General features: G+C 36.2%; 5 protein-coding genes across 6 annotated transcripts; 1 reads left to right on the forward strand and 4 right to left on the reverse strand.

The window, feature by feature from the left end:
* Positions 1–7,465: 7,465 nt before the first annotated feature.
* On the reverse strand, positions 7,466–10,724 carry LOC122149021 (gap junction alpha-1 protein-like). Of its 2 annotated transcripts, none has more exons than XM_042778133.1 (2): positions 10,587–10,724; positions 7,466–8,808 (listed from the first exon to the last, which is right to left on the reverse strand). In XM_042778133.1, the coding sequence occupies exon 2, from the start codon at positions 8,790–8,792 to the stop codon at positions 7,647–7,649; it is 1,146 nt and encodes a 381-aa protein (XP_042634067.1). In that variant the 5' UTR covers positions 8,793–8,808; positions 10,587–10,724; the 3' UTR covers positions 7,466–7,646. The 2 variants fall into 2 exon arrangements, with proteins under 2 accessions (XP_042634067.1, XP_042634068.1); XM_042778134.1 differs by having other exon boundaries at positions 7,466–8,804; positions 10,587–10,696.
* A 572-nt stretch (positions 10,725–11,296) lies between these two features.
* On the reverse strand, positions 11,297–13,440 carry LOC109113608 (gap junction Cx32.2 protein-like). Its single transcript, XM_042778136.1, has 3 exons — positions 13,206–13,440; positions 12,751–12,810; positions 11,297–12,514 (listed from the first exon to the last, which is right to left on the reverse strand). The coding sequence occupies exon 3, from the start codon at positions 12,491–12,493 to the stop codon at positions 11,657–11,659; it is 837 nt and encodes a 278-aa protein (XP_042634070.1). The 5' UTR covers positions 12,494–12,514; positions 12,751–12,810; positions 13,206–13,440; the 3' UTR covers positions 11,297–11,656.
* A 4,394-nt stretch (positions 13,441–17,834) lies between these two features.
* LOC109075136 (gap junction Cx32.2 protein-like) lies at positions 17,835–20,028 on the forward strand. Its single transcript, XM_042778137.1, has 2 exons — positions 17,835–17,985; positions 18,810–20,028. The coding sequence occupies exon 2, from the start codon at positions 18,818–18,820 to the stop codon at positions 19,553–19,555; it is 738 nt and encodes a 245-aa protein (XP_042634071.1). The 5' UTR covers positions 17,835–17,985; positions 18,810–18,817; the 3' UTR covers positions 19,556–20,028.
* A 727-nt stretch (positions 20,029–20,755) lies between these two features.
* LOC122149022 (gap junction Cx32.2 protein-like) lies at positions 20,756–24,197 on the reverse strand. The gene is made up of 2 exons (XM_042778138.1): positions 24,064–24,197; positions 20,756–22,284 (listed from the first exon to the last, which is right to left on the reverse strand). The coding sequence occupies exon 2, from the start codon at positions 22,248–22,250 to the stop codon at positions 21,555–21,557; it is 696 nt and encodes a 231-aa protein (XP_042634072.1). The 5' UTR covers positions 22,251–22,284; positions 24,064–24,197; the 3' UTR covers positions 20,756–21,554.
* An 805-nt stretch (positions 24,198–25,002) lies between these two features.
* LOC109060313 (gap junction Cx32.2 protein-like) lies at positions 25,003–27,288 on the reverse strand. The gene is made up of 3 exons (XM_042778340.1): positions 27,274–27,288; positions 27,106–27,127; positions 25,003–26,345 (listed from the first exon to the last, which is right to left on the reverse strand). Exons 1-3 carry the CDS (start codon positions 27,286–27,288, stop codon positions 25,477–25,479), a joined length of 906 nt encoding a protein of 301 aa, XP_042634274.1. The 3' UTR covers positions 25,003–25,476.
* Positions 27,289–27,546: the final 258 nt, after the last annotated feature.

Raw genomic sequence — 27,546 nt, forward strand, 5'->3', positions numbered from 1 at the left:
ACTTACGGTTTGTTTGTTTTGAATGTGTCTATACCCGTTAAACGAGTGCCTATGTCATCCTTCCCAAGTACTATTTTTTTTTTCTGTCTTAGCAACTCACACATTGCCTTAGGAACACGCCATTTCTGCTGATTTGTTCAGAGGTTTCCTCATGCATCTGAACGCCACTACTGCCTTTGGCAAGTGTGCAAGCCAGCTAAGCGAACAGACACAGCCTCGTTTTTTTACAAGGTTATGTAGTTGCTTTAGCATTCCTGATGTGACCGTAAACATTGCTTGTGAATTTTTCTGTGAGATGGGAGAGCCAGTTGGGGTGGGAAAAAATGGAGAGCCCTGGAAAACCCAAAAGTGTATAGATTCTCACAGGGCCCTCAAATACTTCCTGAACACAGCAGTAGTGGGCGGGGGGCTTTCAGGTAGACAGGAATAAGCATTATTCTTCTCAAGTCCTGAAGTTTCAAAAAGAGGACAGAGGACAGATCCCTCATGTGTGCAGCAGTCCTAAATTTTGAGTACAAATTTTGAATTTGTTTATTTATTTTGCAAAATTCCGGGAGAATGGTTGCATTAAGCATAACAAATTTGGGCATGGAGCCAATTCTGTCGAAAAAACCCACTATGTTTCAGAACAAGAATACCTACGCAACAAAGACTCTTAACAAAATGAAGGCTAACTAAATTGCAACTATTTATTATTATAAAATTACTAGAAAGTATCCAGTAACATTTAGTTTGTTTAGAACAAATTCTCAATTTAGATTTTTTTTTTTTTTCAGAAATGTGCTTATTTTGGCATTTTTATTCAACTTTTTATCTAAAACATTTATTTTTCATTTTTATTCCACTTTTATTTAATTAAAATTTAAATAGAAATGTGCAATAGTTAATATTGTAAACTAATTAATAGAAATAAAAATACATTAAATAATTAAATGATTCAGTACAAATCAGGAAAAAACAGTTTTGTTTACACAACGTATCTACCTTGAAAGCTTTTTTAAATCAGAAAGTAGACTGTACATACTACTACTTAACCAATAATTACACTTTTCAATATACTTTATTACTTTGTTAATGCAAATTTTGATAAAAATGCATAATTAAATATATGTTTTTTTGCTGTTTTGTTTTGTTTTTTGTTAGCCTCACGTTCTAAGGGTTAAGGCTGTTAATGGCATTTTATTGAGAGTCTTGCTTTAGCCTGACCCACTGACTATGAATACTCACCTTCATGTTTCTTCTCTCTTAGCAGCTGTTTTAAGCATCTAAAGCCCTCTAAATTTGTTAAATAGCTAGGGCAATACATATTGCCAAAAGAGCAGCGCTGAAAAACGTGGTTCAGACTGCTGCATTCTTTGAATAGATGTTGGTTTACAGTCAGTGCGAATGAATATATCTTATTCCCCATTCTTAGAATACTCCTGGCTTGAGACTTCCCAATTTGGACCTCTCAGTGGAAAACCGGGGCGCATCTGGCTAACATTTAGAGTAATGACCATAGTCCCGACATAGTTGGACATTTGTTACCGTAAGTGAGAGCTGGTGTGAAGTGAGGGAAAAAAATGCAGAGCGCCGTGTCAGGATGAAGCATGGAAATATTTTGCTTATGCAGTCAATCTGCTATTGACTTTGGATGCGGGCTGCATAGGTTTCTTCTCGTCCTGACCTCTCCATAACCGATGATAAGTCTCGTAATTTTAGCTTCGGTATGGACCCTGCGTGCCCTTCTTCTCTAAACCCCACTCCACCTAAATTAGAGTTAATCTTACAGAGGTCCCAGTGAACTTTAAAGTCACCTGGTTGAAATGCTCAGGAGCAGGCCACATTTCAAGCATTCAATGGCCCTGACACTTTACAGGGGTGACGAAGTGCTAGCTCTAATCAAACAAAGGTGGCACTGGGTTACAGAGAGCTGAGTGGACAGTGGCAGGACCGCCGTATAATGCATCCCACATGGCCAACATCCTGCTCCCAACAAGCAACACATAGAGCCAGACCCTCATGTTCCTTAAAAAAGAGACACTGTATTTGTTCTTTCATCAAGGCCTTTGCTGATTCACTCTGGACAGAGGCAGAGTTTGCTTTCTGGAATATGCTGTATGTGCGCATATGTCATCTGCTTTTGTTACTGCTGCTCATGTTCTGGATTTGGCACTTCTTTCTTCTTAAATTCTCTTCATCTGCCCTCATTTAATTTGCATGCATTCCAGCATGCATCTGTCTGCTTTCCGTGGCTGTGCTCTGTTCTTGATTTCTTTACTAAGATAACAGTTAAATAACTGTTCCTTTTCTATTTTTTCCCTGCTTCTGATATTTAGTGCTTGATCATTTCCTGTCTTTCCCATTTCCTAATGAGTTTCTGTCTGTGTTTTTGAGTCAGTTGCAGTTAAGGGAACTGAGACTGTCATGTGCTGCTCTCTGACTTTAAATGTCTGGAAGACAGCTTTTAACAATAAGCTGTTTATGTGCCCTGAAATGAATGAACATAAAATTATGGCTCTGTGTGTGTGTGTGTGTGTGTGTGTGTGTGTGTTGAGTGAGAGCAAAAGTATTCAGATGATATATGGCCTGTTGGAGAACCAAACTGCTTGCAAGCAATCAGCAGTCAGTATTTATATATACTAGATTTTTTTTTTTTTTTTTTTTTTACATTTCTGAAGAGATGGAAGCTGTGGACAGCTGTGGGTGGTTGCTAAGGTGTTTAAAGTGGTTTTTTAGATTTTTGCTTTGTGGGTTGCTAGGGCATTACTCAGGGATGTTTGAGTGGTTGCTAAGGTGTTTTAAACTGGTTTTTAGTGCTATACAGTTTCAGGGTGTTCTGTAGCTGGTCGGTATTTTCTAAACATATTGCTGTGCGATTGTTATGATGTTCTGGGTGGCTTCTAGGGTGTTGCTAGGATGTTTGGGTGGTTGCTAGGCTATTGCTATGTGGTTGCTAAGTGTGTTAGAATTGATTTTTTAGTGGTATCCAGTTCCAGGACGTTCTGGGTGGCTGCTAGGGTGTTGCTAGGGTTTTTAGGTGGTTGCCAGGGCATTGCTTTGTGGTTACTAAATTACTTACTGGCCCAAGTCAAAAGTCTCGTATAATATATATTTTTTTTTTTTCAGTCCAGTTTTTGAACTACATATTTTATAGATTAGATTTGTAATTCTAACAGCTTAAGAGTAATAGATCATCTCTCCTCAACAAGTCACAAAGATATTTTAGCAAGATATTTTAGCAAACCCATTAATAACACACATGCTTCATACTGAAGAATTTTGAAATAGAATTGGGAAAGAAATGAAATGAAGGGAAAATGACAAAACTTTTTCTTTTAGTGCTTGCATATCAGAAACTCCTGGTAAAAATTGTGAGCTTTAAATACTTTGCATTGTTTTCCATGGAAGTCAACGGGAAAGCCTGGAGTCACATGCTTCGGGTCTTCCTGCAGACTTCCTGTTGGTACCACAGAGGCCTAACCTAACAGGGAGGAGCTCATTTGGCCTACAGGCAACATGAAATTCACTTTGGAAAATAAACAGCAAGGGATTAAAATTAAGTAATATATGGTGAGACTGAGACTACCGACAGTGTCATGTAAATGATGTAGTGAGAAATGAGAGAAAGAGAGAGTTAAATCCTCTTGCTGACAGAGAGAGTCTATTAGGGCTGAGTTCCTCTGACTCTGTTCATGTTCTCCAGCGTATTAGACATGTTTGGGAGCTGCTCGTCCATGTTTAATAAAAACCACAGCTTTTCTCTCAGCAGTCCCAGTCCATCCAGCAGATGAAAATTTCAAAGAAAATGCAATGAGGAAACGAATCCAAATCCAATTTCTAACCGCACGGAAAGCTGAGACACCATTTGGGATTGGCAGCTCTCGCCATTGTAAAATTGGAAGCATCCTATTGTTTTGCTTTGCTTTATGCTTATATAAACAGCAGGGAATGGGCAGGTCTCTCAGGAACATGACTGTGCATGATATCCACAGAGCCTGGAGGTGCAAAGCCGCCAGTCCGTGACCTGTTGACCAGCTAAAAAGTATTGCACATTTTCACACCCTGTGTGTTTGATCGCCAGCATTCCACCGCTCTAGCTGAGCTCCAGGAAGAGCCAGACCATTTGCAGAAATCACATGTGATGTTTTCACGTACCTATACTCAGAACCGCTGCCATATAGCAGCAGGAGAGAGATGCATGCAGAGTTTTAATCAAAATTCAGATCTAAGTGCTCTCAGGAAGAAGATCATCACAGAAACAATGCCTTTTAGAATTACGACTAAAATTCACCAGAACATTTGATGGAAACTTGCTCTACATGGATATAGAGGGGGGAATGGTTTATTTCACTTTGTGAAAGACGTGTCATTTAAAAAATAAAGTTAGGTGGATGTCCAATTTAAGATGTTATGTAGAGAAGCACAGCAGCTGTTTTTATCAAACATGGCCGACGTCATATTAAAATGTTCAATGGCCATTTTTAGTCAAACTTGGCAGCTTTAAACATGGATTCCCAGCACCACCCAGGAGTTGTGGTCTGGATGGCAGTATGGGTACAGGAAATGTAGCTCACACATTGAGGTTTCCAGTTGTCTGTGGGCAGAAGCCTGCTGCATATGGATTTTGACTTTACTGATGTCCCCAAGTCTTTCTCTGTGAAACAACAAAACAAAACAAAAACTATACCTCAGACATGTTTACCCATACCTTCAGTGGCTTTCTCTGATGTTCCATTCTGTTTTACTTCTGAAATGGTTTATTTTAGGGGGGGGGTGTGTGCTAATGGGGACTCAAATGGAGAAATGAGTAGATGTCTAAAATTAATATACATATAAAGTACCGTTGTCAAACTGTTTGTGGTGTTTTTCAAAAGAAATTAATACTTTTATTCAGTAAGTGGTAGATCAGTAGTGACGGTAAAGGTATTTATAATGTAACCCAAAGTTTTCTATTTCAAATAAATTCTGAACATTCTATTCGACAAAGAATTTAGAGATAATCTTGGTTTCCACAAAAAATATTAACCAGCACAACTGTTTTTTTAACATTGATAATAGTAGAGATTTTTCTTCAGCAGCAAATCAGCATTTTAGAAGGATTTCTGTAGGATCATGTGACACTGAAGACGGGAGTAATGATGCTGAAATTCATCTGTGCCATCACCTGAATAATTACATTTTAAAAAGCACCCTACTAAAATAGAAAACTGCCATTTTTAAATCGTAATCATATTTCACACCAATATGCTGTTTTTAAGTGTTTTTTTTTTTCTTTTTTGATGGCGCATGTATGTATGTGTATATGAGACACTGGGCTTTTTTGTTGGGGGGCTTTTTCAATACCTTTAGCCATACCCTTTTTTTTTTGTTGCACCAGCTGATTCGTTTCTTTTATCTTGTCCCAGCCTACTGATAACTGCAGAATTTATCAGTTTCGGCTTGTGTTATATTGCAATAGCCTGCATTGTGTGATAAATCTGGTTTTAAAAAGATCTGCATTAATTAGCACTAGATCAAAGTCTCCTGCTTTTTTTTTACGTTCTTCTGCTCTAGCCACATGTGGTCCACAGACTCGGCCCAGGCATATGGTTTTATTTAGCTTTGTGGAAAGGTTAAATAGGAAACTTGGATAAGAGAAAAGGCACTGAAATCTTTTTATATGATGAAATTTTTGAAAGTTTCTGGGGCATTTTAAACATACATGTAAAAACTGTATCAGTCTTTTTGGTTTGCAAGTCGGTCTTTGGGCGTAGACAGATCTTGGCCGTTACACTGCATTTGTCTCTATTATGGCTGTTTAAACACAGTGGTTTGTGTTAGCTAATTCTCTTGGATAAAAGCCTGCACCAGACTCCTTTAGATACTGGCAGCACCAGACAAATTGCAGTGCATTTTGTCTTTTTATTTATTTATTTAGTTTGTAAGTAGCCTCTCCTGAAATGAGTAAGTGTATATTGGAAACACAGTTTGAGCATTAGTGTGGTCGAATAAAAGAGTTTGACTGAGACACAAATACAAAATGACAAAGAAAAAATCTTTATTGGTTAAATTACTTTTTCACAGATTTGATTAATGTCCGTTTTTGTTTGATTTCTCATTTTTTCCACTGTCATGCGCACCGTACGGAATGACATTACATCAGTGTTGTTCTGATTTAAAACTCAATTTGTGCTATTTACCAGATGCAAAATCTTGGCCTTAACTACTCAATGTCCCATACCCAAGGATTCTGTGAGAGCACTGTTTAAAGTATAGGTAATTTTGTTGTAGAAATAAATTAGTTACGTGCATAACAGAACACATTTTTGTCATTTTTGCATCAAACTAACACTCTAGCCAAAATCTCAGTGCAAACACCATTGTAGCTGAAAAATCCATTAGCCTCTGCAAATGAGTACCAATATACTATGATGCCGCATTTGAAAAATCAAAACAAAGAATGTCCATAATGAAATTTCATCTACTAGTGTTTGGAAGTTGTGGGAGCTACGCTGGCATATATCTCTTATTATAACTGACCTAAATATTAGTCCAGCTCTAAAAAGCAGTCTCTAAAAAAACCTCACATTTATGACATAGTTAGTTTGATTTACAGTACTAAAACTCTATCTCTCAAGCAGCAGTGATTACATTGAGTTAAAAAGGTCATTCACTCCAAAGGTAAGACATTAATTGCTACTTATTCTAATGCAAAACTAATTCATTCCATCTACCCTCCAAAAAGAAAAAAAAGAAAGAAAAAATGACATTTAAAAAAGAGAACAAAAATAAAGACTTTCTCTCCCACGCTATTAAGGACAATTTCAGTAAAAATCAAAATGCAGAAAAGAAAATCAAGCCGTGTAATAATTGGTACGGCAGCTCAGTCCACACATAGACATTTATCACTATGGCCGTTTCATACCACCACCCAAAAAAACAACAAATATCATCAAGTAACAAAAACCGACACCACGTAAATTCAAAGTTTATCAGGAAAATGACAGTCCACACTGTGATTAATAAAAAAAAAAGTCATATTTGCTGATGAATGTATTGCTGAAATTTGGATTATTGTCAATAAATATGCACTTGGATGGTATATTATGTAGACATGACCTTGAGTAGTAGTCAAATCTTCATCTAGTGGTGGATATCCTGTTAATCGTTTACGAATAAATAAATATTATTTCATGACTGCAAACACCCTGTTGGACAATGTGGATCCTGATGTCACGTGAACAAGTGACATAATAACCGTGATTGACTGTAGGTGGAGTTAAAACACAAATCTACATCTACTGTAGAAAGTGCAACTTGTGAAAATGGAATCGTAGTGTGGCATTTTGATAAACCCCAATACTAACAAGCACAACAAAATCAATCACATCACCAAGGCATATTCTGGTGGGCAGAATTGAGAGACGCGCCAGGTTTGGCCCCACTTGTGCCTCTTCGAGTCCCCCCTGGCTGTTCGGTTTTGTTAGAGCTCTGCTAGTTTTCAGCATAATTATTAATGAATAGTACCTCCAGCAGTGTGAGTAATTTTATGTCTCTGTATCGACTAGAGTCTAGAGTGAGGAACTTGCGTGTATGAAGCCCCGCCCCCTCAATTACAGGAAATGAACACGTCTCATTGCCCGTGTCAGTCCTCTAGTGTCGTGACGTGGCACCAAGTCGCACAGCTAGACATCCAGGTCATCAGGCCTTGCTCGACTGCTCATTCTGCTGCTGGCACGGCTGCACGGCCGAGCATCTATCAATGCCAATGGCTGTAGCTCGTGGCCCGGTGTCAGTTTCTTGTGCTCCTGTGTGTCGTCAGGGTAGCTGAAGGCCTGAGCATGCGAATTGGAGATGGTGCTGCCATTCTGGCCCAGACGGTTCTGTTCTGTGCTGTAGTTGGCCCAGTTCTGCTCGTTGGCCTGCTTGTTGTAATTGCGACAAGAGTTGGTCCGCTCGCCGGTGGCTAGTTTGTAGCCCGGAGGCGACATTGGTGAGAGCGGCGCGGTCGGCGAGGAGCAACCATTGTAGTAGGCGTATTTGGTTGTGGACAGTTCCTTTGACGTGGGGCTCAAGGTGCCGGTTGGGAACTGGTTTTGGCGGCCTTTCACACGGTCCTTGATCTGTTTGAAGAGCACGTAGAAGAGCTCGATGATGTTGAGCATGAGTGAGACAAGCGAAACCACCAGCATGAAGATAATAAAGATGGTCTTCTCCGGGGGGCGGGAGAGGAGGAAACAGTCCACCCGATGGGGGCAAGGCAAGCGCTCGCACGTGTACACGGCAGACAGGCTGAAGCCGTAGACGTACCACTGGAGTAACAGGAAGCCCACCTCAAAGATGGATTTGAAAAGGATGCTGACGATGTAGGTGCGCAGCAGGGCACCTTTCATCTTCACCTTGCCGTGCTCCTCCAGGCCGTGCTTGAACTTCTTGTGCTCTATCTTCTTGAGATGGAGCTCGACGTCACCCCCGTCATTCTGCACGACCTTCAGCTCCTCCTCCCTGCGGTTGAGCTTCTCCTCCTTGCGCATCAAGTAGAAAATGTGCGCCAGGTACAGGAGCGTAGGCGTGGACACGAAGATGATCTGAAGCACCCACAAGCGCACATGCGAGATGGGGAACGATTTGTCATAGCAGACATTCTCACAACCGGGCTGCTGAGTATTGCACTTAAAGGCTGACTGCTCATCACCCCAGGCCGACTCCACTGCCGTTCCCAGAACTAGGATCCGGAAGATGAAGAGCACGGAGAGCCAGATCTTCCCTCCGGCCGTTGAGTAGGCCTGCACCTTGTCAAGAAGTCTTCCCAACGCACTCCAGTCACCCATCTTGAGGGAGTTCTAGCTGAAAATAGAAAGCTGAGATGTAATAAAAATGTATTTAGACACTTTTGGACACTTCAGTGACACTTGAATATGTCTGAATGTCATTGCATTAGATGCAAAATATCAAAGTGATATGTCTGAACCGATAATACTTCACTTTGAAAAAATGTTCTATTATTTTTAACCAAACAGTCCATCACTTTTAGTGGATGTCATATATGTATATGTATGTGTATATGTATAGTGTATATACATACATATAGTTTATGTAATGCAAAGCAATTCATACATTTTGAAGTGTGGCTTAAGTGGCCACATGTAATGTATTTTTCTGTACATAAAGCACATCATGAAAGTGTTAGTTTCGGCACCTGCTGAGGATGTTATTATTAAAATAATCATGAAAAGTGACCTCAAGATTATCATAATATAAACTACACCTGGTCTCGGATAGCTCAGATAACAAACATGTGGCTCACACACGTAAGGGTTGTAAAGATAGCTGCCAGGACTTGCTGTCTTTTGCTTTGTGAAATAAAATTTCTCAAGCAAATGCTACTGTACCATGACAGAAAGGGAGTCATTATCTGCTGATTTTAAAAATCTCAGAAGAAAACGTGACCAAGCAGCTAGGACATTACTTGACCGGAGAATTTAAAGATCCCTGTTTAATTAGCAAAATGTCTGTCACATCAGAGATGTTTAAATAATGAACAATAACATTCCCTTGAAATCTGAATAGAACTAGGCATAGCATGGGAAATCAAATATCATACGGAACAGTTTAAGAAGTTCTAAAGAACTGCCTGATTAATGTGGTGCAGGCATGAAGAAGAGCATCCCTTTGATATCCGGTAAAATTGGTGGATCTCATGGCACTAATAAAAAGATTAAATGGGGTATGTGTAATGTATATTATGACAGTGTTAAAGTCCATAAAAGACATCAAGTGAGCAAAGAAATTTTTGTGTTTTTGTTGTTTAGACAACAAATGGGCAGGAATTTGATTTGTGTCTAATAGCTCAGTGTCACATTCTACTGAATTCTAGGTAGCTGAATTACTAATAACTGTTTTCTGTTACATTTATTTAAACATATAAAATCTGATTTGTCATTACACTGATTGCACAAATTAATGTAGGAATGTTTGGGAATTACAGGTTAAAGTCCTGTAACAGACAAGCCGCTTAACATGGATTGAGGGGCTGAACAGCGCCCCCTACACGCGCAGATTTGGTGAAAACAGATCGGTTTTCACCAGAAAGTCGTATTATAGTTGTAAAAACAAAGGAAGAAAAAAAAGTTGCTTTTCATCTTATTCTATAAATACATTTTTGTTGTTGTAATTAGTTACATTTAAATTCATGTTTTTGATTCCTCTTTGCTTTTTTCTTCAAAACTTTTTTCCAAACACAAAGTTTTTTGAAGTGTCTGTTATTTCATTTTTGTTTGAATTATTAAAATGCCTATTAAATGACCTTTTTTTTTTCACCGAACGTGTCCTGCACAGCAGACTTGAATAAAATGCTGAGTGAAAATATTATATAGCTATTGAACTTAATATAAATCACATCATATCCAATGACAATCATCCCAAAACTCACTCAAATGTCGCTCAAGTTAAAATTTAATATGACAAGAGACATCTAAAACTTTAAAAAGTTGCTGTGTTTTGCTCAGTTCTGAATATTAGTGCCGCTATGAATATATATATATATATATATATATATATATATATATATATATATATATATATATATATAATATATATGTATATGTATGTATGTAAAAACTTACCTGGAGAGAAGTAAAGAGAGGAGAGCCCTGTAGTGACTTACTCCGTCACCTCTGAAGATCAGTCACCAAATCCAAGTAAGCGACTATGGAGAAACTGAGGCACACTTGTCAAACTTTCCCTGCTTATATCAGACTCAGAGGGAAGAAAGTGGAAAGCAGACGCACAAAGTTTGGCAAAGTCACATGACTGGCTACGTCACACGAAAGAGTTTTTTAGGTCCTCCTCATGCACTCTTTCGCTCGGTGAGCTTCTTCAACTCAGACGAACAAATGTTTCTCTCAAAAACTTTATGAAACTGTTGAAGATTTTGACAATCATAATATAATACAAAATGCATAAAATTTATTATAATATAATCGCATTTCTAACGTGTTGATGGTTCATAAATAGGCTAATCTGTAAAGCAGTTGATTATGTCAGAAAGTTTTTATGATTATCTGATGAAATGAAAAGAATAGACCCTACGCTAAACGTTTATCTTAAATATGAATTTTAAAAACATTTATACATTTTTTTTTTACCGCTGTTTTCTTTCTATATTTATAGTAAATAATAAACTTTTTTTGTGTATGTGTTAAATATTATAAAATCACGTGCATGTGTGTATTTACAGATTTTTATTTATTTATTATTTATTTATTTATTATAATAATTGAATAGCTTTGTCCCTGGTGCCCCTTCTTTATAAGAAAACTGATACACAGCCATCTTCATCTACTTATGTCACATTGTTTATTCTTAGTGCACAAAAAGCAAGAAGTTGGATACACATATTTCGTGCTGCATGCTTTGCGAAAATAATATTTTGAAAGGATATAAAAACTACAGGAGACAAAAAAAAAAAAAAAATCACTGGCCTTGTAGTGACAGAAGTTAAGTGTTAGTAAGTGCAACTCAAGAAGATTACAGCGCCATCTAGTGTTCAGTTAGCAAAAGTTAAAATCAACATTTTTTTTTTTTTTTTTTTTTTTTTTTTAAAGGTTGTATGTTGATTATATTGAAGTTTGTTGAATAAAGTGAATTATATTAGGTATGTGCATTTATCATGTTACCCCAATGACTTATTGCCTTATGGCTCAGGTCTGGCTCCATCAAGGCTGCCTTTTCTCTGAACCCATCTGTTCTGAAAGGCCATGTTTAACTCATTGTGTCTCATTCCATTAGCAGCATCAAGTTCTACTGAAAAGGGTGAAGGACAATGGGAATCGCCAGTATGCATTGCATTCCTATATTTCTTATTTCTCCCACTTATCCTCTTACAAAGCAAATAGAATATTTCTAGTACATTTAAGGCCAGAGACACACATGCCACCGCCAACATGAAGATAATGAAGACCGTTTTCTCTGTGGATCTAGACACGAAACACTCTGTCTCCACCGTACAAGGCAACCGCTTACAGTGGAACTTACGATCCATGATAAATCCAAACAAATAATACTGTCCAACGATGAAAGCCACCTCTAAAATAATTTTAATAAACAGCTGGGTCAAGTAGCTACCTAGCATGCTTCCTTTGATTTCAACCTTCCCTTTTTCGTTTGTGTATTTTGGTGACTTTGACATCGGATTTCTTTTCTGCTCCTCTCTCAGTTTCTTCTCTTGGTGGATGACGTGCACCACGTGGCCCAGATACACTAGAGTTGGAGTGGAAACAAAGATGATCTGCATAACCCAGAAGCGAATATGCGAGATGGGGAACTTCCAGTCATAGCACACGTTCTCGCAACCAGGCGTGTTGGTGTTGCATATTAAGTTGGATCGCTCGTCACCCCATACGTTCTCCGCCGCTGCTCCCAGCACCAGGATCCTGAAGATGAAGAGGACGCTCATCCATATCTTGCCAATGACGGTGGAGTGGGACTGTACTTTGTCCAGTAAAGCTGAGAGGAATCCCCAGTCTCCCATGATTGGTTGCTCAGGACTTCCCTGGAGGATAAACAGGAGATTTACACTGAATTTTCCCAAAATTAGTTTCAATAAGAAACCATGGTGATCTAAACAATTTGGAGTAGCATGAAAGAACAATACAGACCTGATCAAAATTCTTAGAATGAGAACTGCATAGACTACTGCTCGCTGACCATATTACTGTTGTTTTCACTTCTCAAAAATCTTAAAGAACTTGCTCAATATCTTATCCGTTAAACAACTTTCATACTCACCAAATAATATTATGGAGAAAAATTGCCGTGCCTTGTAAGCTTGGAGTATTTGTTGCCACCCTATAAAAATATAAAATCATAATCAGGATTTAAAACAAAATCGAAGACAGGTTTTGTGATGTTTTGGTTTATTGAGTAAACCTGAGGCAAAGTTACTTTTAATGATGTTTCTAAAATGTTTTCTGTAAGGCTTAATAAAGATAAGATAAAACAACTAAACTAAACTGTTTTATCTGTAAAATATATTTTTTAAATATATTCAATTTAATAAATAACTAAATTTTCTCATTTATTTAAATCTTTAAGACTCTATAATCTGAAACTGTTGAAGAAAAGTTACTTTTGAGTGATGTTTCTACAATGTTTTCAGTAAGTTTTTATAAAGATAAGACTGGGACTGCAGTAAAAAAAATAAAAATAAATAATTCATACTCCAAATTCCAAAATATTCTTACCTGAACAAATGGATCTGAATGGTAATTTCCCGTAAAGCTACCACTACTACTAAAGATCCTAAATATTTTTAAAAAATTATTCTTAAGCATGTATTTAAATAAACATATTTCCTTATTCAGCTTCCTGAGATTTAAAGACGAATCTATAACAAAACTTTTGCATCATTAAAAGGTGAAATATCTGTCACAGACTCTCAGACAAGATTGACTGTTTCGATCTGTCATCTTCTCTCTGTGAAATGTGATTTACCTATATCTGAAGGGACACTGAACGCTCCACCCAACTGTATGATGAAGAAAACCAGTTTAAACCAGTATTTTTCACTTCTCTATTTTCGTTCTTGTTAGAACCGCTGGCAATTAGTCATGTCATGAGCTAAGTTTCAGCACACTTTCACACATTGGAGAAATTCAGCTACTGTAAATCATCAGCTTTGTTTGTCGCTAAGTGGAAGTAGCATCTGTATGTGATGGTGGTGTGGTGTAGTGGCTAAACATCAGGGCTGGTGAGGTTGTTGGGTTTGAGCCCCATGAGGAACAACAATCACTGCTGTGGCCTTGAGAAGACACTTAACCACTGATTTTTTTTTTTTTTTCAGAGTGACTGTCCTGAAAAAAAGAAGAAAAGTTTTTGCTAAATTAATACAAATAAACAATTACACTTTTTGCGTAAATTGAAAAATCTTGATTGTAAATGATGCAAACAAAATAATATTTACCTTTATTTTCATTCAAGCTCTTCATTCCTCTTCAAGTTAAAAAATTAAGGAAACTTGAAGCTTGAGAAAATTGGTGCCAAAAGTGGTAATTGGGAAATTACAGGTGCTGGTCATATAATTAAAATATCATCAAAAAGTTGATGTATTCCACTAATTGTAAATGTATTCCGGGGGGGCCATGGTGGAGCAGGCCGAGCAGGGACCCATGGTGGAGCAGGCCGAGCGGGGAGCTATGGTGGAGCAAGAAGCCAAGGTGGAGCAGAGACATGGACAGACCACTTGTCTGTGGCAGAACAGGCAGAGAGTTCGTGAATGGCCTCCATGGCCAGGACCGGTAGAGAGTTCGTGGACGGCCTCCTTGGCCGTGACAGGACAGGCAGAGAGTTCACAGGTGGGTGCCACCACCTCGGGAGGTTCTGCAGTGGTCACCGCCACCTCTGGGGCCACTGGAGTGAATTCACGGTGGACAGAAGACATCTCAGGAGCGCAGTGTGCAGCCCACACGTTCAAAATGGCGACTGCCATTACTGGAAGCACTGAGGTCACGGGAACAGTCTCTGTGACAGCCATGACATGGCGATATTCAGGCTTGGCCGGGGACTCATGTGTGGCGGCCATCTTGTGTGAAGGCCCTGGCTCGACAGGCATGTCGTGACGAGACTCTGGAATGGCGACTCTGGAGGAACAGCTGCGATGTGTCGAGACTCTAGAAGGGCGGCCATTTTGTGAAGAGACCCTTGTGTGGCAGCCATCTTGCAACGAAGCTCTTCAATGGTGGCCATGTTGTGGAGAATCTCGAGAGACTGGCATGATGTGAGCAGACTCTGGCTTGGCAGACGTGACGTGAAGAAGACTTGGCATAGAAGGCATGACATGAACAGGTGCTGGCTTGGCAGGCATGAAGTGAGCAAACCCTGGCATGTGAGCAGGTCCTGGAGTAGCAGGCATGACGTTAGCAGACCTTGGTGTAGTAGACATGACGTGAGTAGGCTTTGGCTTGTGATGTGAGCAGGCCCTGGGGTAGCGTCATGTTCCTCCTCCATGACACCCACAGTAAAAGCAGATCCACTCATGCACAAAAAGTCAATATACTGCTGTAGTGACCAGTGTGGGGTATGTGGTGGCATTTAACATATTTATTTTGTTAGTTCCGAAATGGAAAATGTCCTTAAGAGCAGCATCATTGAAGTCCACCAGATAAAAAAGTTCACAAAAATCACCCATATTATCCTCTATAGGCCTGTCACCCCGACAAAGGTAGAGGAGGCGTGAAACTGCTGAGTTCATGGTAAGGTTGTGTATTCTGTAATGAACAGTCCACTGAAGGCGAGCGTAGATGAACCCAAGTGCAGTTTATTTACAAGGTGTCATCCAAAACAATTATTTGTTTTGATCATAATAGTTTTAAATGAAATATTTTATAAGAAATGATTGATTTAAAGCAGGGATAGGCAGCTCTGGTCCTGGAGGGCCACTATCCTACAGAGTTTAGCTTAAGCCCTCATTAAAACTCACCTGCCTGTATCTATCTAGTAATCCCGAAAACACTGATTGCCTTGTTCAGGTGTGTTTAATTAGGGTTGGAGCTAAACTCTGCAGGACATTGGCCCTCCAGGACCGGAGTTGCCTATCCCTGATTTAAAGTTTAGGTAGTTTAGTAAATATAAATCAAGTCATGAATCTTTAAAAGTGATCTTTAAATAATAATAATAATAATTAAAAAAAAGTTTAAATCTATCTATAAATAAAAAAAAAACCCAGCCATATAACTTTGCCTAATTTGAAGCAAGCCTTTATAAAATATGAATCCCAACATTTAATGCATGAAAAATGAAAACACATATAATTTTGCACGTAAAACACTCATTGACCCTGACAACCTCTTTCAAGTAACAACTGTTTCAAGTAAAGCCTTGTGTAATCTTCCGGTAAAAAGGAGTTTTATTTCTCAAGGATTGGAATTCTTGTTTAATTTTGTGTAATTGTGGGAGAGAGATTTGTGTATAGTCATCCTGGCAATGAACTTTTAGCCTTGAGTCTCTGAGTAAACTTTAGTCTTGAGTCTCTGAGTAATCTTATAAAACACTGACACGGCCACATCTCATGTCAAACGTGAGATCCAGGGGGCATCTAATGGACAACAAACATTTAAAGTGATAAAATAAATAACAAATATTTTTATTATGAAAAACTGGACTATGGATTTTACCTAACCTCCTCGTTGATCAAAAGAAATCTTGTCTCAGTCCCTGACAGAAAGGTTATCTTGCAGTGACAGAACTAAAACTCAAATATGGCACTAGTATTGATGAATAGACCACCAGGGACTTATTGCCACTCTTGTTGAAAATAAAAGCAGAGAAGTTAGGAAATGAAATGGCAAATTACACCAAACTCAACATTTCAGGGAACATGTGGTCACCAGCTTCAACCACCCACATATTGTGATGTCACATCATTATACTATTAACACTGAAAATACTGAAAACTAAATAAATATATAAGAGCTAGCTAATCCTTTCAATCAGATGCCTCGAAAGTAAATATTAACATTGGTTTGGGGAAAACTATGAGAAGATTTTACAGAAACCAGAAGATCTGATTCCTGTATTATAAAATATTATTTTTCCAACTATTAGCGGTGTAGCAAAAACAAATGAAACATTGCTGTTTTCAAAGGCGCACTGCATTGCATCGATCAATGCCAAGCGAGGTGAAGTAATTGCATGTTCTCCTTCTCTTGTATACAGTGCTAGAAAGTCCAGTGAATCAGTTCATCGTAAAAGGTCCAACTGAAGGTTCATGTGAAATGTCGCTCTCGCTTTGATTCATTCAAATGAATCAGGTTGTTCCGAAATGGTCCACTCTCCCATATGTCACTTGGAAAAGTCAGATTCATTCTCATGAATTGTTAAGTTCTAACATTTAGTTCTAGATTTTAAAAAGTTTCACTGATTCATGTCATTCAGGGTAATTTTTGGAGTGTTTGAAGCTCATTTTCCCAAATAAAATCCCCATAGCCCACTCACAGGAGACACATATAGGCTAAACTCTAAGAAAAAAGATGTGATTGTCTTCTTTTAGTGGCTTGCATCATAGAAATTCCCTTGAGCAGGATGCAGTCTTTCAATTATGATATAAGACATCATCTGAGGGATTATAAATGGATGTTGAGGGTGAGGAAATTGTGTTAGCACAAAATTTGTGTCCTGCACTGTACAACACCACTTCATAGAAACTTAAGAAAAAATCCTGTTTTCCCATAATGTATATTATACTTTCTGGGGAGAATGTAATTAATAGCTGTGGTGTACATGACAACTGGACAAAGTTCAGACATGCATGTTAACATGTTTACACATATGCTGTAGACAGTTACATTTTAATTTATTCATTTGGCAGATGCTTTTGTGCAAATAATTATTTTGCTTTTGTATCGCTCTCAGGCATTTATATTAAAATAAATATTTAAATACTAAATTAATATTCAAATATTTTTGAAACACTATAATTGTGTAAACCTATAACTGTACAAAGTAAAACTAGCATAACATATTGTAATGATCATGGGTTTGGATTGCATCTTGAATGCTTTGGATTACATAAGATATTTTTTCAAACCAAATTTGCAAAATGCAAACTGTCTTTCCCTTTAACATTGTGTTTATGTGTTATTGTGATTTTGAAAAACACTGTCTATGGAAACGACTGTTTCATCACATTTCTCATGACCATGTGGGAGGTGACTTTTAACATTTGTTGGTTTCATGTATTGCAACATCTTGATTCAAAGCTGGACAATGTAAAGGCTGGTGTGATGTAAATCTCTTCGTGTGATCTTAGACAGGGAGTGAGTACGTGCTCTTTTACCTTATTTTAAAGGCAGATTTTTTTTATTTTTTTTTTTTTTTTTTCGTGGGTGGACACTAAATGAAAGCTACACTTATAAAAATTACAAAACTTGTTGAAGATCAGAACTTGAAAGACTGAAAGCTCTGATATCATCTTTTCACCTGCACACAAATAAAGAACAAGTTTCACTGGACCTCTCATCATATAAAGGTAGGTTAACCTTAGATATGGAATTAATTAAAGTATTTTGTTTATTGATTATTGTCTTATAGCTGATATATGTCAACAATCTATTTTCTTATAGCTGATATATGTCAAATATTTTAATTATGCTGATATTGTGCCATTTTTTCTACTATACTGTATATTGCTAGTAAAACTAGTGCGTTTGCTTTTATTCTTACCTCAATTTTACATTTGAACGCCTATGAAAAAAAAACAGTATATCTATATCAGTATATATGGATATATACATAAGTGTGTGTGTGTGTGTATGTGTGTTTATATATATACACACACATATACACACACATACACACACATACACACACACACACACACATATACATATATATATATGTCTGTGTGTGTGTGTGTGTGTGTGTGTATACAGTATATATGTGTGTATATGTGTGTGTGTGGTGTATATATATATATATATATATATATATATATATATATATATATATATACACCCTGCCATTCAAAAGAACTGAATACTGGAGTAATGATGGGAAACGTTACAGGAATAAATTATATTTCATTATATAAAATAAATTAAAATAGGAAACTAACTTTAAATTGAAAAAAATATAATAAAATATTATAAATATCATAAAATAATATAAAGTAATTAAAACATTTACATAAATATTAAAGATTAGAAAATACATATTTATACGGCTATATTTATGGCTAGAATGATTTTTATTTAATAAGTTTTTTTTTTTCTATTTTAATAATTCTTATAATTCTTAATATGTAATTCCTGTTCTCCCATGTTGTGGTTTCCTTCAAAATTCTTCTCATTTCCAGGTCAGAATGGGCGACTGGGGATTTCTCTCCAAGCTTTTAGACAAAGTGCAGTCTCACTCAACCAATATTGGGAAAGTGTGGCTGACGGTTCTGCTGATCTTCAGAATAATGGTTCTTGGAGCTGGACTGGATAAAGTCTGGGGAGATGAACAGTCCAGTATGGTGTGCAACATCAACACTCCTGGTTGCTTGAACGCGTGCTATGACCATATCTTCCCCATTTCCCACATGCGATTCTGGGTGCTCCAAATCATCTTTGTGGCCACGCCAAATCTGGTCTACCTCGGCTACGTTCTGCATGTCATCCACAAAGAAAACAAACTGAGGCTGCATTTACAAAACCAGGCAGAGAAACGTGGTGTAAAATTGCCCAAATATACTGATGACAACGGCAAGATTTATTACAAAGGGAGCCTGCTTGGTTGCTATATGTTGAGTATCTTTGTGACCATTTTGTTTGAAGCCGGGTTCATTGTGGCCCAGTACTATTTAATCGGCCTTTGGATGCCCGCACAGATAGAATGTAAGGTAGATCCTTGCCCTGCAGTCGGTCTGCATTGTTTTACATCCCGCCCAACTGAAAAGACCGTCTTCATTGTCTTCATGCTTGTTGTGGCATGTGTGTCTTTAGCTTTAAATCTAGGAGAGATATTCTATCTGATGGGTCGTAGAGGCGAACACAAGAAGAGGACATCTGCAGTGGCTGAAATGCAGAAACTAACCCCCACTGAGACATTCTGCTGAATGAAACTGTCTGAAATGACAGCATAGTTCCCTTAAAGCTTACTTCATCTACTAACTTTGTGATGTCAGCACTTTTTTTTACTTCTTTAATAAACCATCATTTTCCAGGAAACAAATGATGCATTTTCTGTAATCCAATTTTAAGTACAGTGACATCTAATGTAAAAATGATGCATTTAGTTAATAACTGTAATACCAGGGGGTGTAGCAATTATTATTAGCCCACACATTTACAAATCTCCACACATTCTGAGAGATTATTACTTCATTACTTCAAGGACCCCTGAATGTCTTCAGTCCCACTTTTCCAAACAGTCTTGCATTTGGAAACTGACTACAACCACTTTTAAAAAATACTATACCTACCACAACAATCATTAGAATGTTAATGCACATATTTATGATTTTTAATATTTATGAATCACTGTGAACATGTCATGTGTGCAAATATAAATACACATATAAAACAACAACAACAACCAAGCGTATTGCTTATAAGGTGCAAGAGAAATGGTTAGACATTTCTAAATATTGCAAGGGGGTTAAATTATCCTTTATTAATCAGGAAAAGTCTGGGAGACTTTCCACCACGGGAGGGCGTATGAGAATGAAAAATTATTTGAACAACAGTGCATTTTCAACGATTAAAATAACACTTCAGACAGATTAATACAATATTTAGCCATGAAAAACAATTAATGTTGTGTTTAGAAAACAAAGATTTTTTTTTCTAATTTTATTTTTACGTTTTCATGTTTTTATTATACAATTATTTTATTTTATTTTTAATAAAAAAAAATGCTTGACACTGCAATTTAAAAAAAAAAACATAAATAAAAAAAATAAAAAATAAAAAGTGTACTCCACATAATGTGTTTTCATAGTTACAGTGGATTTTGTTTATCATTTTTGTGCTTCAAGTATTCCCATCAAGGAATAGTTAAAAAAAAAAAACATAATAAAAATAATAATAATAATATGAATAAATACATAAATAAATACATAAAAAGGTAGTCTCAACACTTACATAGGTTTCTTTCTTCCATAGACAACCAAGGGAAATGTTAGAATATTTGTGAAACTTAAAATATGCGCATATTCAAACAGACCGAATTAGATTCCAATGGCACATGAGACGTTTGAAGCACTTCTGTGATAGTTTAAGATCGTCGTTCAGGGAGGATACAATAATACAATTGATATGTTTAGATCTCCCCTTTAATTGAAATTAATACAACTAACATTTCCTAATATAGCCTACTGCCCACACATCATTAGCTGAGACATACTTTAATATATCTTAACAAGAAAAAACATAGTTACAATATTTACAAAGGTTTAAAGACATTATTTTAACTAATGAAAACAGTTTGTGGTTAACAGCAGAATATCTCTCTCTTCCGGCTTCCACAGCGGAGTGATGCACACAATTAAAAACAGAATTCGTAAGTGCTAAAATTAGCATGAGCTATGCTTTTATGACACAAATAACCTCATATACTAACACCCCTCTCATATAGTTAGGCTCCATGTGGCTTGCTTTAACAAAATAGAGAGAGAGAGAGAAGAATGTGTTTAAGAAAATATGTAGCCTAGTGTGCTACATAATGAACTATTGTCTTAGTGTTTTATGACAATTCTACTGTAAGACAATTAAAGCATCACAAATGTTTATAAGAAGAGATAAATGAGAGGTCATTACCTTAATAAAGGTTAAAATTTAAATGAAGTCCATATAAAATTACTTGAAATGTCCTGTGGCACGATGCAGATGTACATCAACATTCATCCTGGTGCACACATTGTTCAAAATGCATATTATCATTACACAGCAAAACAAAAACTTTGCAAAACAAAATGATCACAAAATGGCTTGAATTTGAATACCCAGATCTTACATTCATTTAGCTATGGACGAGCTTAAAACTTCAAACATGATCTTTTCAGTCTTAAGTTTAGGTAGACTTTGAAGGTCCGTTTAAACCTTGCGAGAACGTGCTCATCTGTTCATCTGCTCACGATGTCTCTTTGACCTGCGGCACATCAGGTAGAACATCTCAATCACGTTCAGAAGCAGAGAGATACACGACACCACCAGCATGAAGATAATAAAGATGGTTTTCTCTGTGGGACGAGACATGTAACACTCAACCGTATGAGGGCAAGGAGATTGGGAGCATTCAATCTTAGGAATCATTATGAAACCGTAAATATAATACTGGCCTACAATAAACGCAGCCTCAAGCAAGATCTTAGCAAACAGGCTGGCTAGGTAACTGCCTAATAACTGGCCCTTGATTATAACTTTGCCATGATCATTAGTGTATGTGGGATGTTTGAGGCCTTGCTTTTCCTCATGGCTTTCAATCTGCTGTCTTAGTTTCTTATCTTTGTGGAGGATATGCAGAACATGACCGAAGAATAGAAGTGTTGGCGTGGACACAAAGATGATCTGAAGTACCCAGAAGCGAATGTGGGAGATTGGAAAGGTGTGATCATAACACACGTTTGTACAACCAGGTTGCTTAGTGTTGCAGATCATTTTTGATTGTTCGTCGCTCCAGACCTTTTCAGCCCCAGCTCCGAGAACCATGATCCTGAAGACAAAGAGAACAGTGAGCCACACTTTCCCAATGACCGTGGAGTGAGACTGCACTTTGTCCAGCAGCTTGGAGAGAAAGCCCCACTCTCCCATGCTTGTGCCTTTAGTATCTTCTCTTCCTTGAAAACTGTGGGGAGAAAGACAGCATTGACAGTTGAGTTTTGATCTGTTTAAAAGTCAGTTTTACCTAAAAATATATTGATTATTTAGTCACCATTACATCATACAAACCCCATATGCCATGCAAAAAAAAAAAAAAAATCTTATTCAGTATGTTTGTCTTGTTTTCCAGTACAAATATTTAAACATTCTTAAATTTAAACAAAGAGAAGCACAACGACGAAGATATTAAGTCTTGTTTTCCAGAAAATGTTACTAAATTAAGCGAGTTTATGCTCAAAAGAAGAAAAAAAATAAATAAATAAACTTAATGCAATGTGAAACAAGATTTTTCTTAACCCATTTACTTTTTTTTGTTTAGTTTTAAGCATAAATCCATTTTGTGATTTTTTTTTTTTTTTTTTGAATTTTGAGTAAAAGATTAAAATTAAGTACATTTTGTGATTTTTGAATTTTGAGTAAAAGATTAAAATTAAGTAAAGTAAATGTATCTTGATTTAAGAATTTTTACATATTTGTAATGGAAAACAAAGACAAAAATAACTAAGAAAAATTTGTTTGACAAAAAGGAGAAAAAAAACCCACCAAAAATGTGCAATTTATAGAATATATCTTTTATATATATATATATATATACACACACACACACACACACACACACACACACACACACACACACACACACACACACACACACACACACACACATACATATATCTATATCTATCTATATATTTACATACATACAGTACACACACACACACACACACACACACACATATATATATATACATATAATATATATATATACATATATATATGTATTGTAGTCACAATACTTGTAGCTGTGACAAAAAAAAAAAACAATGTTGTGCTTAGAATTTAGAAATAAAACATGCTTGACACCAGTTTCAATCTTTAAAATGTACTTCACAACTTCACATAATGTGATTCATAGTCACTTTCAAGTAATCAAATTCCCATTAAGGAATAGTTCACCCAAAAATTGAAAGGTCATCTCAACACTGCATGGTTTTCTTTCTTCTATAGGTGAACTTTAAGTCATTATTCAGTGACCAGTGGTTGTTGATTGCCATTAATTATGTCATAAATGCAATTAAATGTTAAATAAACATTTTTAAATCTGCACAGGGGCTATGTGCGAATTTCAGCAGATAGGCAAGATTATCAGAGAATAATTAGATAATTACGTATATACCAAAAAACTTAGCCACAATACTTTTGTGGACTGACAACAATTTGACATTCAAAAGATAATAGCATTCAAGGTGCAGTGTTAAAATGAATTTGAATTAAACATCAATACATTTACTTTGTAAGGAAACGATTTGCACTTCAGTTGACAAAACTTATCCTAAAGGGAATATATATATATATATATATATATATATATATATATATATATATATATATATATATATATATATAAAGGGATCTTTGACCATAAAAAATTCTAGGCAAGTAATTACATTTGTGTTTTAATTACAAAGAGAAAAGAAATATGCAACTAATTAGCAAGCAGATGCTTCAAGATGAGAATGACTGACTTTTCCAATCTAGCATTCACTCTGAAATAGTGAATGGTTAACATTCAGCAATCACCAAAATCTGTCTGTATATCAGTACAATTTAACATTATTAGATTAGAATTAGTTTTGTTACCTGTTTAGAACCCTTAACTAAACTTCACAATATACAATATCACATATAACTGAGCAAATAGAAAGATCCATAGGCAAATTTAAAATAAAATGTATATTATTACCTGTGACAGCTTGCGTCTCAGTGCTGTGCTGATTGACTGTGTTGCTCAATGATTAAATGGTGTGTGTCAGGTGTAAAGATTGAACTTCAGTACACTGGATTTCACAATGTGCTTTTTTTTTTTTTTGGCTGCCACCTTCCTCTTGATGTCTGATTAAAGTTCCATGGCCATATTTGGGATAACAGGAAAAAATTGAGCCCAAAGTTAATTATTAATCATGATAGAGAATCTAAGGGCGATACATACATCTGAGACAAGATCTGCACCTTTGTATTCTCACGTACTCATGTGTATAGAAATAGATAAATAGACAAGTGCAATTTATTCACAAGAGCTTGATTTGCCATTGTGATTCATAACATTACTGAAATTTCTGAACACAGTGAAAACTGTGAAGTAAGACCACTCTGGTTTTAAAGTTTCATCATGAGAGAAGAGAACTGAATAAATATTCCCTTGGCATGCACAAGAGAAGGAGCTTTTAATAACATAATGAATCCTTGAGTTTTAGTGCTTTAGGGTATTTATCATCTGAGCTATTAAATGCTGGAGTCTCTAAAAAGAACAGTGATAAAAATCAGCAGTGTGGTAATGTTTGAGATATGCAAGAACAACATACATCAACGTAAAGATAATGTGACTCTGTTAATGCATCTTGCACTGCAATACAAAGAGGTGGAGTAGAAGTCAAAGATGCCTTTGATTTTAAAATGATTTTTTAAATATGATTTTTGTATAAAAGCACCGGCACTGCATTCATTATGTAAATTTGTACAGAAATGTTAAAACATACTATGTCTTTGAAGTAAAGAGCAATTACTAAGACATTTATTAGCACTTAGCCTGATTGCAGTCAGGTTAATTCTTAAATATTGTTATTTTACACCACAAAGTTTTTTAAACTGGAGAAGATATCCTGCGAAAAAAAAGAAACCTCTGTTGATTTAAAAGTTTTATTTCCAAGAAGGATATTGTCATTAAGCTCTTTAAACATCACTGACACCAGTTTACATTCAGAATACAAATGACTTTAAATCGGTTTCATTGTAATGGAAAATACAGTCAAAGAAAATCACAACATTACACTAACAAGACATGCAAACAGTGCTTAAGTCAGTTACTGACTCTTATACATATTTACACACAATATATACAATCATGCAACAGTAAGCATTTTTTTTCACACTGTAGTATATCAAAACTATCCAATTAAATGTCAAACATGCATTGTGCACAAAATGATCATAAAAAAATTAAATAACACACTCCATTTGAGGAGTATCATACCAATACTTTATTTTTCAAGTGTGTAAATACTGGACCATGAGCTAAGAGCAATGGAAAACAAATTGTAGAGATGTTTCTCTAAAACGTGGCAGATTGGTGAAATTTCTGAGAAAAAAAAAACTAAATCTAATGGTCTTCCATCATTTTTTCTTCTTTCGCCCCATTCAGGCTTCCTCCAAGACTCTGTCCACTCTCATAATGCTTGTTCATTATGTTTTGCTTCAGAGCGTCTTCAGAAGTCATCCAGGATGATGCCAAACTTCCAGGGTTTTTACCTGCAGTGACATTATGTGTCCGTGTCTTGCTGGTCCGGCATCTGACCCTGGTGCACAGCAGGTAAAACACCTCTATGACATTCAGTAGCAGAGACACACAGGCTACCACTAGCATAAAGATGATGAAGATGGTCTTCTCTGTTGGACGAGACATGAAACATTCTACGGTGTAAGGGCAAGGGGATTGGGAACATGTAAACTTGGCGATCATTACAAAGCCATATAAATAATACTGTCCGACAATGAATGCAATTTCCAGGATGATTTTAAAAAACAGCTGGGTTAGATAGCTGCCGAGCAGGTTTCCTTTGATTTTGACATGGCCTCTGTCATCTGTGTATTTGGGTGCCTTCAACATGTGGCCCTCGCCAAGCCTTTGTATTTTCTCCCTGAGTTTGTTCTCTTCATGAATAACCTGCACCGCATGACCCAGGTATACCAGAGTTGGAGTGGATACAAATAAGATCTGCAAGACCCAGAAGCGAATATGCGAGATGGGGAACTGCCAGTCGTAACACACATTCTCGCAACCAGGTTGCATCGTGTTGCAAACCAAATTAGATTGTTCATCACCCCAAACGCTCTCTGCCGCTGCTCCCAGCACCAGGATCCTGAAGATGAAAAGGACGCTCATCCATATCTTGCCGATGACGGTGGAGTGGGACTGTACTTTGTCTAATAATGACGAGAGAAATCCCCAGTCTCCCAAAAATGCCAAACCTCAGACCATTCTACAAAAAAATGTAAAAAAAAAAAAAAAAAAATAATCAAAAAACAAAGGGAAGGAAAACATGAAATACAAAGTCCACTTTAGGTCTAACTTAATCAATAAGCCTTTAAATGATGGTCTTCATTAATGGTATACTCTTAATAGATTAATATACTTAATAATTAATAGCCTACAAAAAAAAAAAAAAAAAGTCTGGTTATTGTGCCCATAAAGAAAAGCAAAACATGAAAAAAGAGGTTATACAGATAAAACTATAAGAAGTATTATTAATAAATTAATTAATTGTAAATTTGATAAATTCTATAAAAGGCATGAATAATCGTAATACATTAACATATGGTGCAGGCAAAAATACAAATAAATGTTTAACATTAAATTTACAGAAGTTTTTTTACTGGATCACAGGGAAATAACTTGACATTTCTGAATCGTATTCACTGACTAAACATCTGTGGCTACTGGTAAATATAAATACTCAAAAACTGATTTACAATAAATAATGTCTTTAAAACATTTACCATATTAAAACAAACAATGTTTTAAGGTAAAGAACAATTACTAAGAGAAATAATTAGATATTAGTAATTAAGCGCTTATCCAGATTAATCAGATTCAAATGATTTCTATGAAAATTATTCTTAAATATTGTCTTTTTATACTACAAGGTAAGCGACTTTTGTATTTACCTAAAACAATGTATACTTAACAACAAAAATATACAAAACAGTGTAATACTGATTTCACACTTACCTTTAGTGAGTTGCACCTCTTCCTGTTAGAAACTAAGCCGCATATCAAGTGATAGTTGAGAATAGCTGAACCTTGATTTTTGGGCTTTACTAAGATTGCGTAATAGATGAAAGTGGAATGCTGTTACGTTGTCCAACGGTAAAAGAACAAGATCTTAAATGCAAGTACACAGGAGTGCCACATTAATGATTGAAAGGCTACAACAATAATGTTATACTTAAGTCTCTAAATCCACAGAGCTACTGTATTCCAACTGAAATAAAAAAGTATCTATTAATTATATATATATATATATATATATATATATTTCTGAAGGATCGTGTGACACTGAAGACTGGAGTAATGATGCTGAAAATTCAGGAAAAAATTACATTTTAAAATACCTTAAAATAGAAAACTAAATTATTTAAAATTGTAATAATATTACACAATATTACTGTT

Source organism: Cyprinus carpio, chromosome A20, assembly GCF_018340385.1.
Source record: "Cyprinus carpio isolate SPL01 chromosome A20, ASM1834038v1, whole genome shotgun sequence".
Classification (NCBI taxonomy): domain Eukaryota; kingdom Metazoa; phylum Chordata; class Actinopteri; order Cypriniformes; family Cyprinidae; genus Cyprinus; species Cyprinus carpio.

What these genes read in the sequence shown, in the direction of transcription:
- LOC122149021 (XM_042778133.1), bottom strand. Translation starts at nt 8,792, where the DNA reads ATGGGTGACTGGAGTGCGTTGGGAAGACTTCTTGACAAGGTGCAGGCC.
- LOC109113608 (XM_042778136.1), bottom strand. Translation starts at nt 12,493, where the DNA reads ATGGGAGACTGGGGATTCCTCTCAGCTTTACTGGACAAAGTACAGTCC.
- LOC109075136 (XM_042778137.1), top strand. Translation starts at nt 18,818, where the DNA reads ATGGGCGACTGGGGATTTCTCTCCAAGCTTTTAGACAAAGTGCAGTCT.
- LOC122149022 (XM_042778138.1), bottom strand. Translation starts at nt 22,250, where the DNA reads ATGGGAGAGTGGGGCTTTCTCTCCAAGCTGCTGGACAAAGTGCAGTCT.
- LOC109060313 (XM_042778340.1), bottom strand. An exon ending in AGAGGTGCAACTCACTAAAG is followed by an intron (nt 26,346 to 27,105) that starts GTAAGTGTGAAA and finishes GAATGGTCTGAG; the next exon opens with GTTTGGCATTTTTGGGAGAC.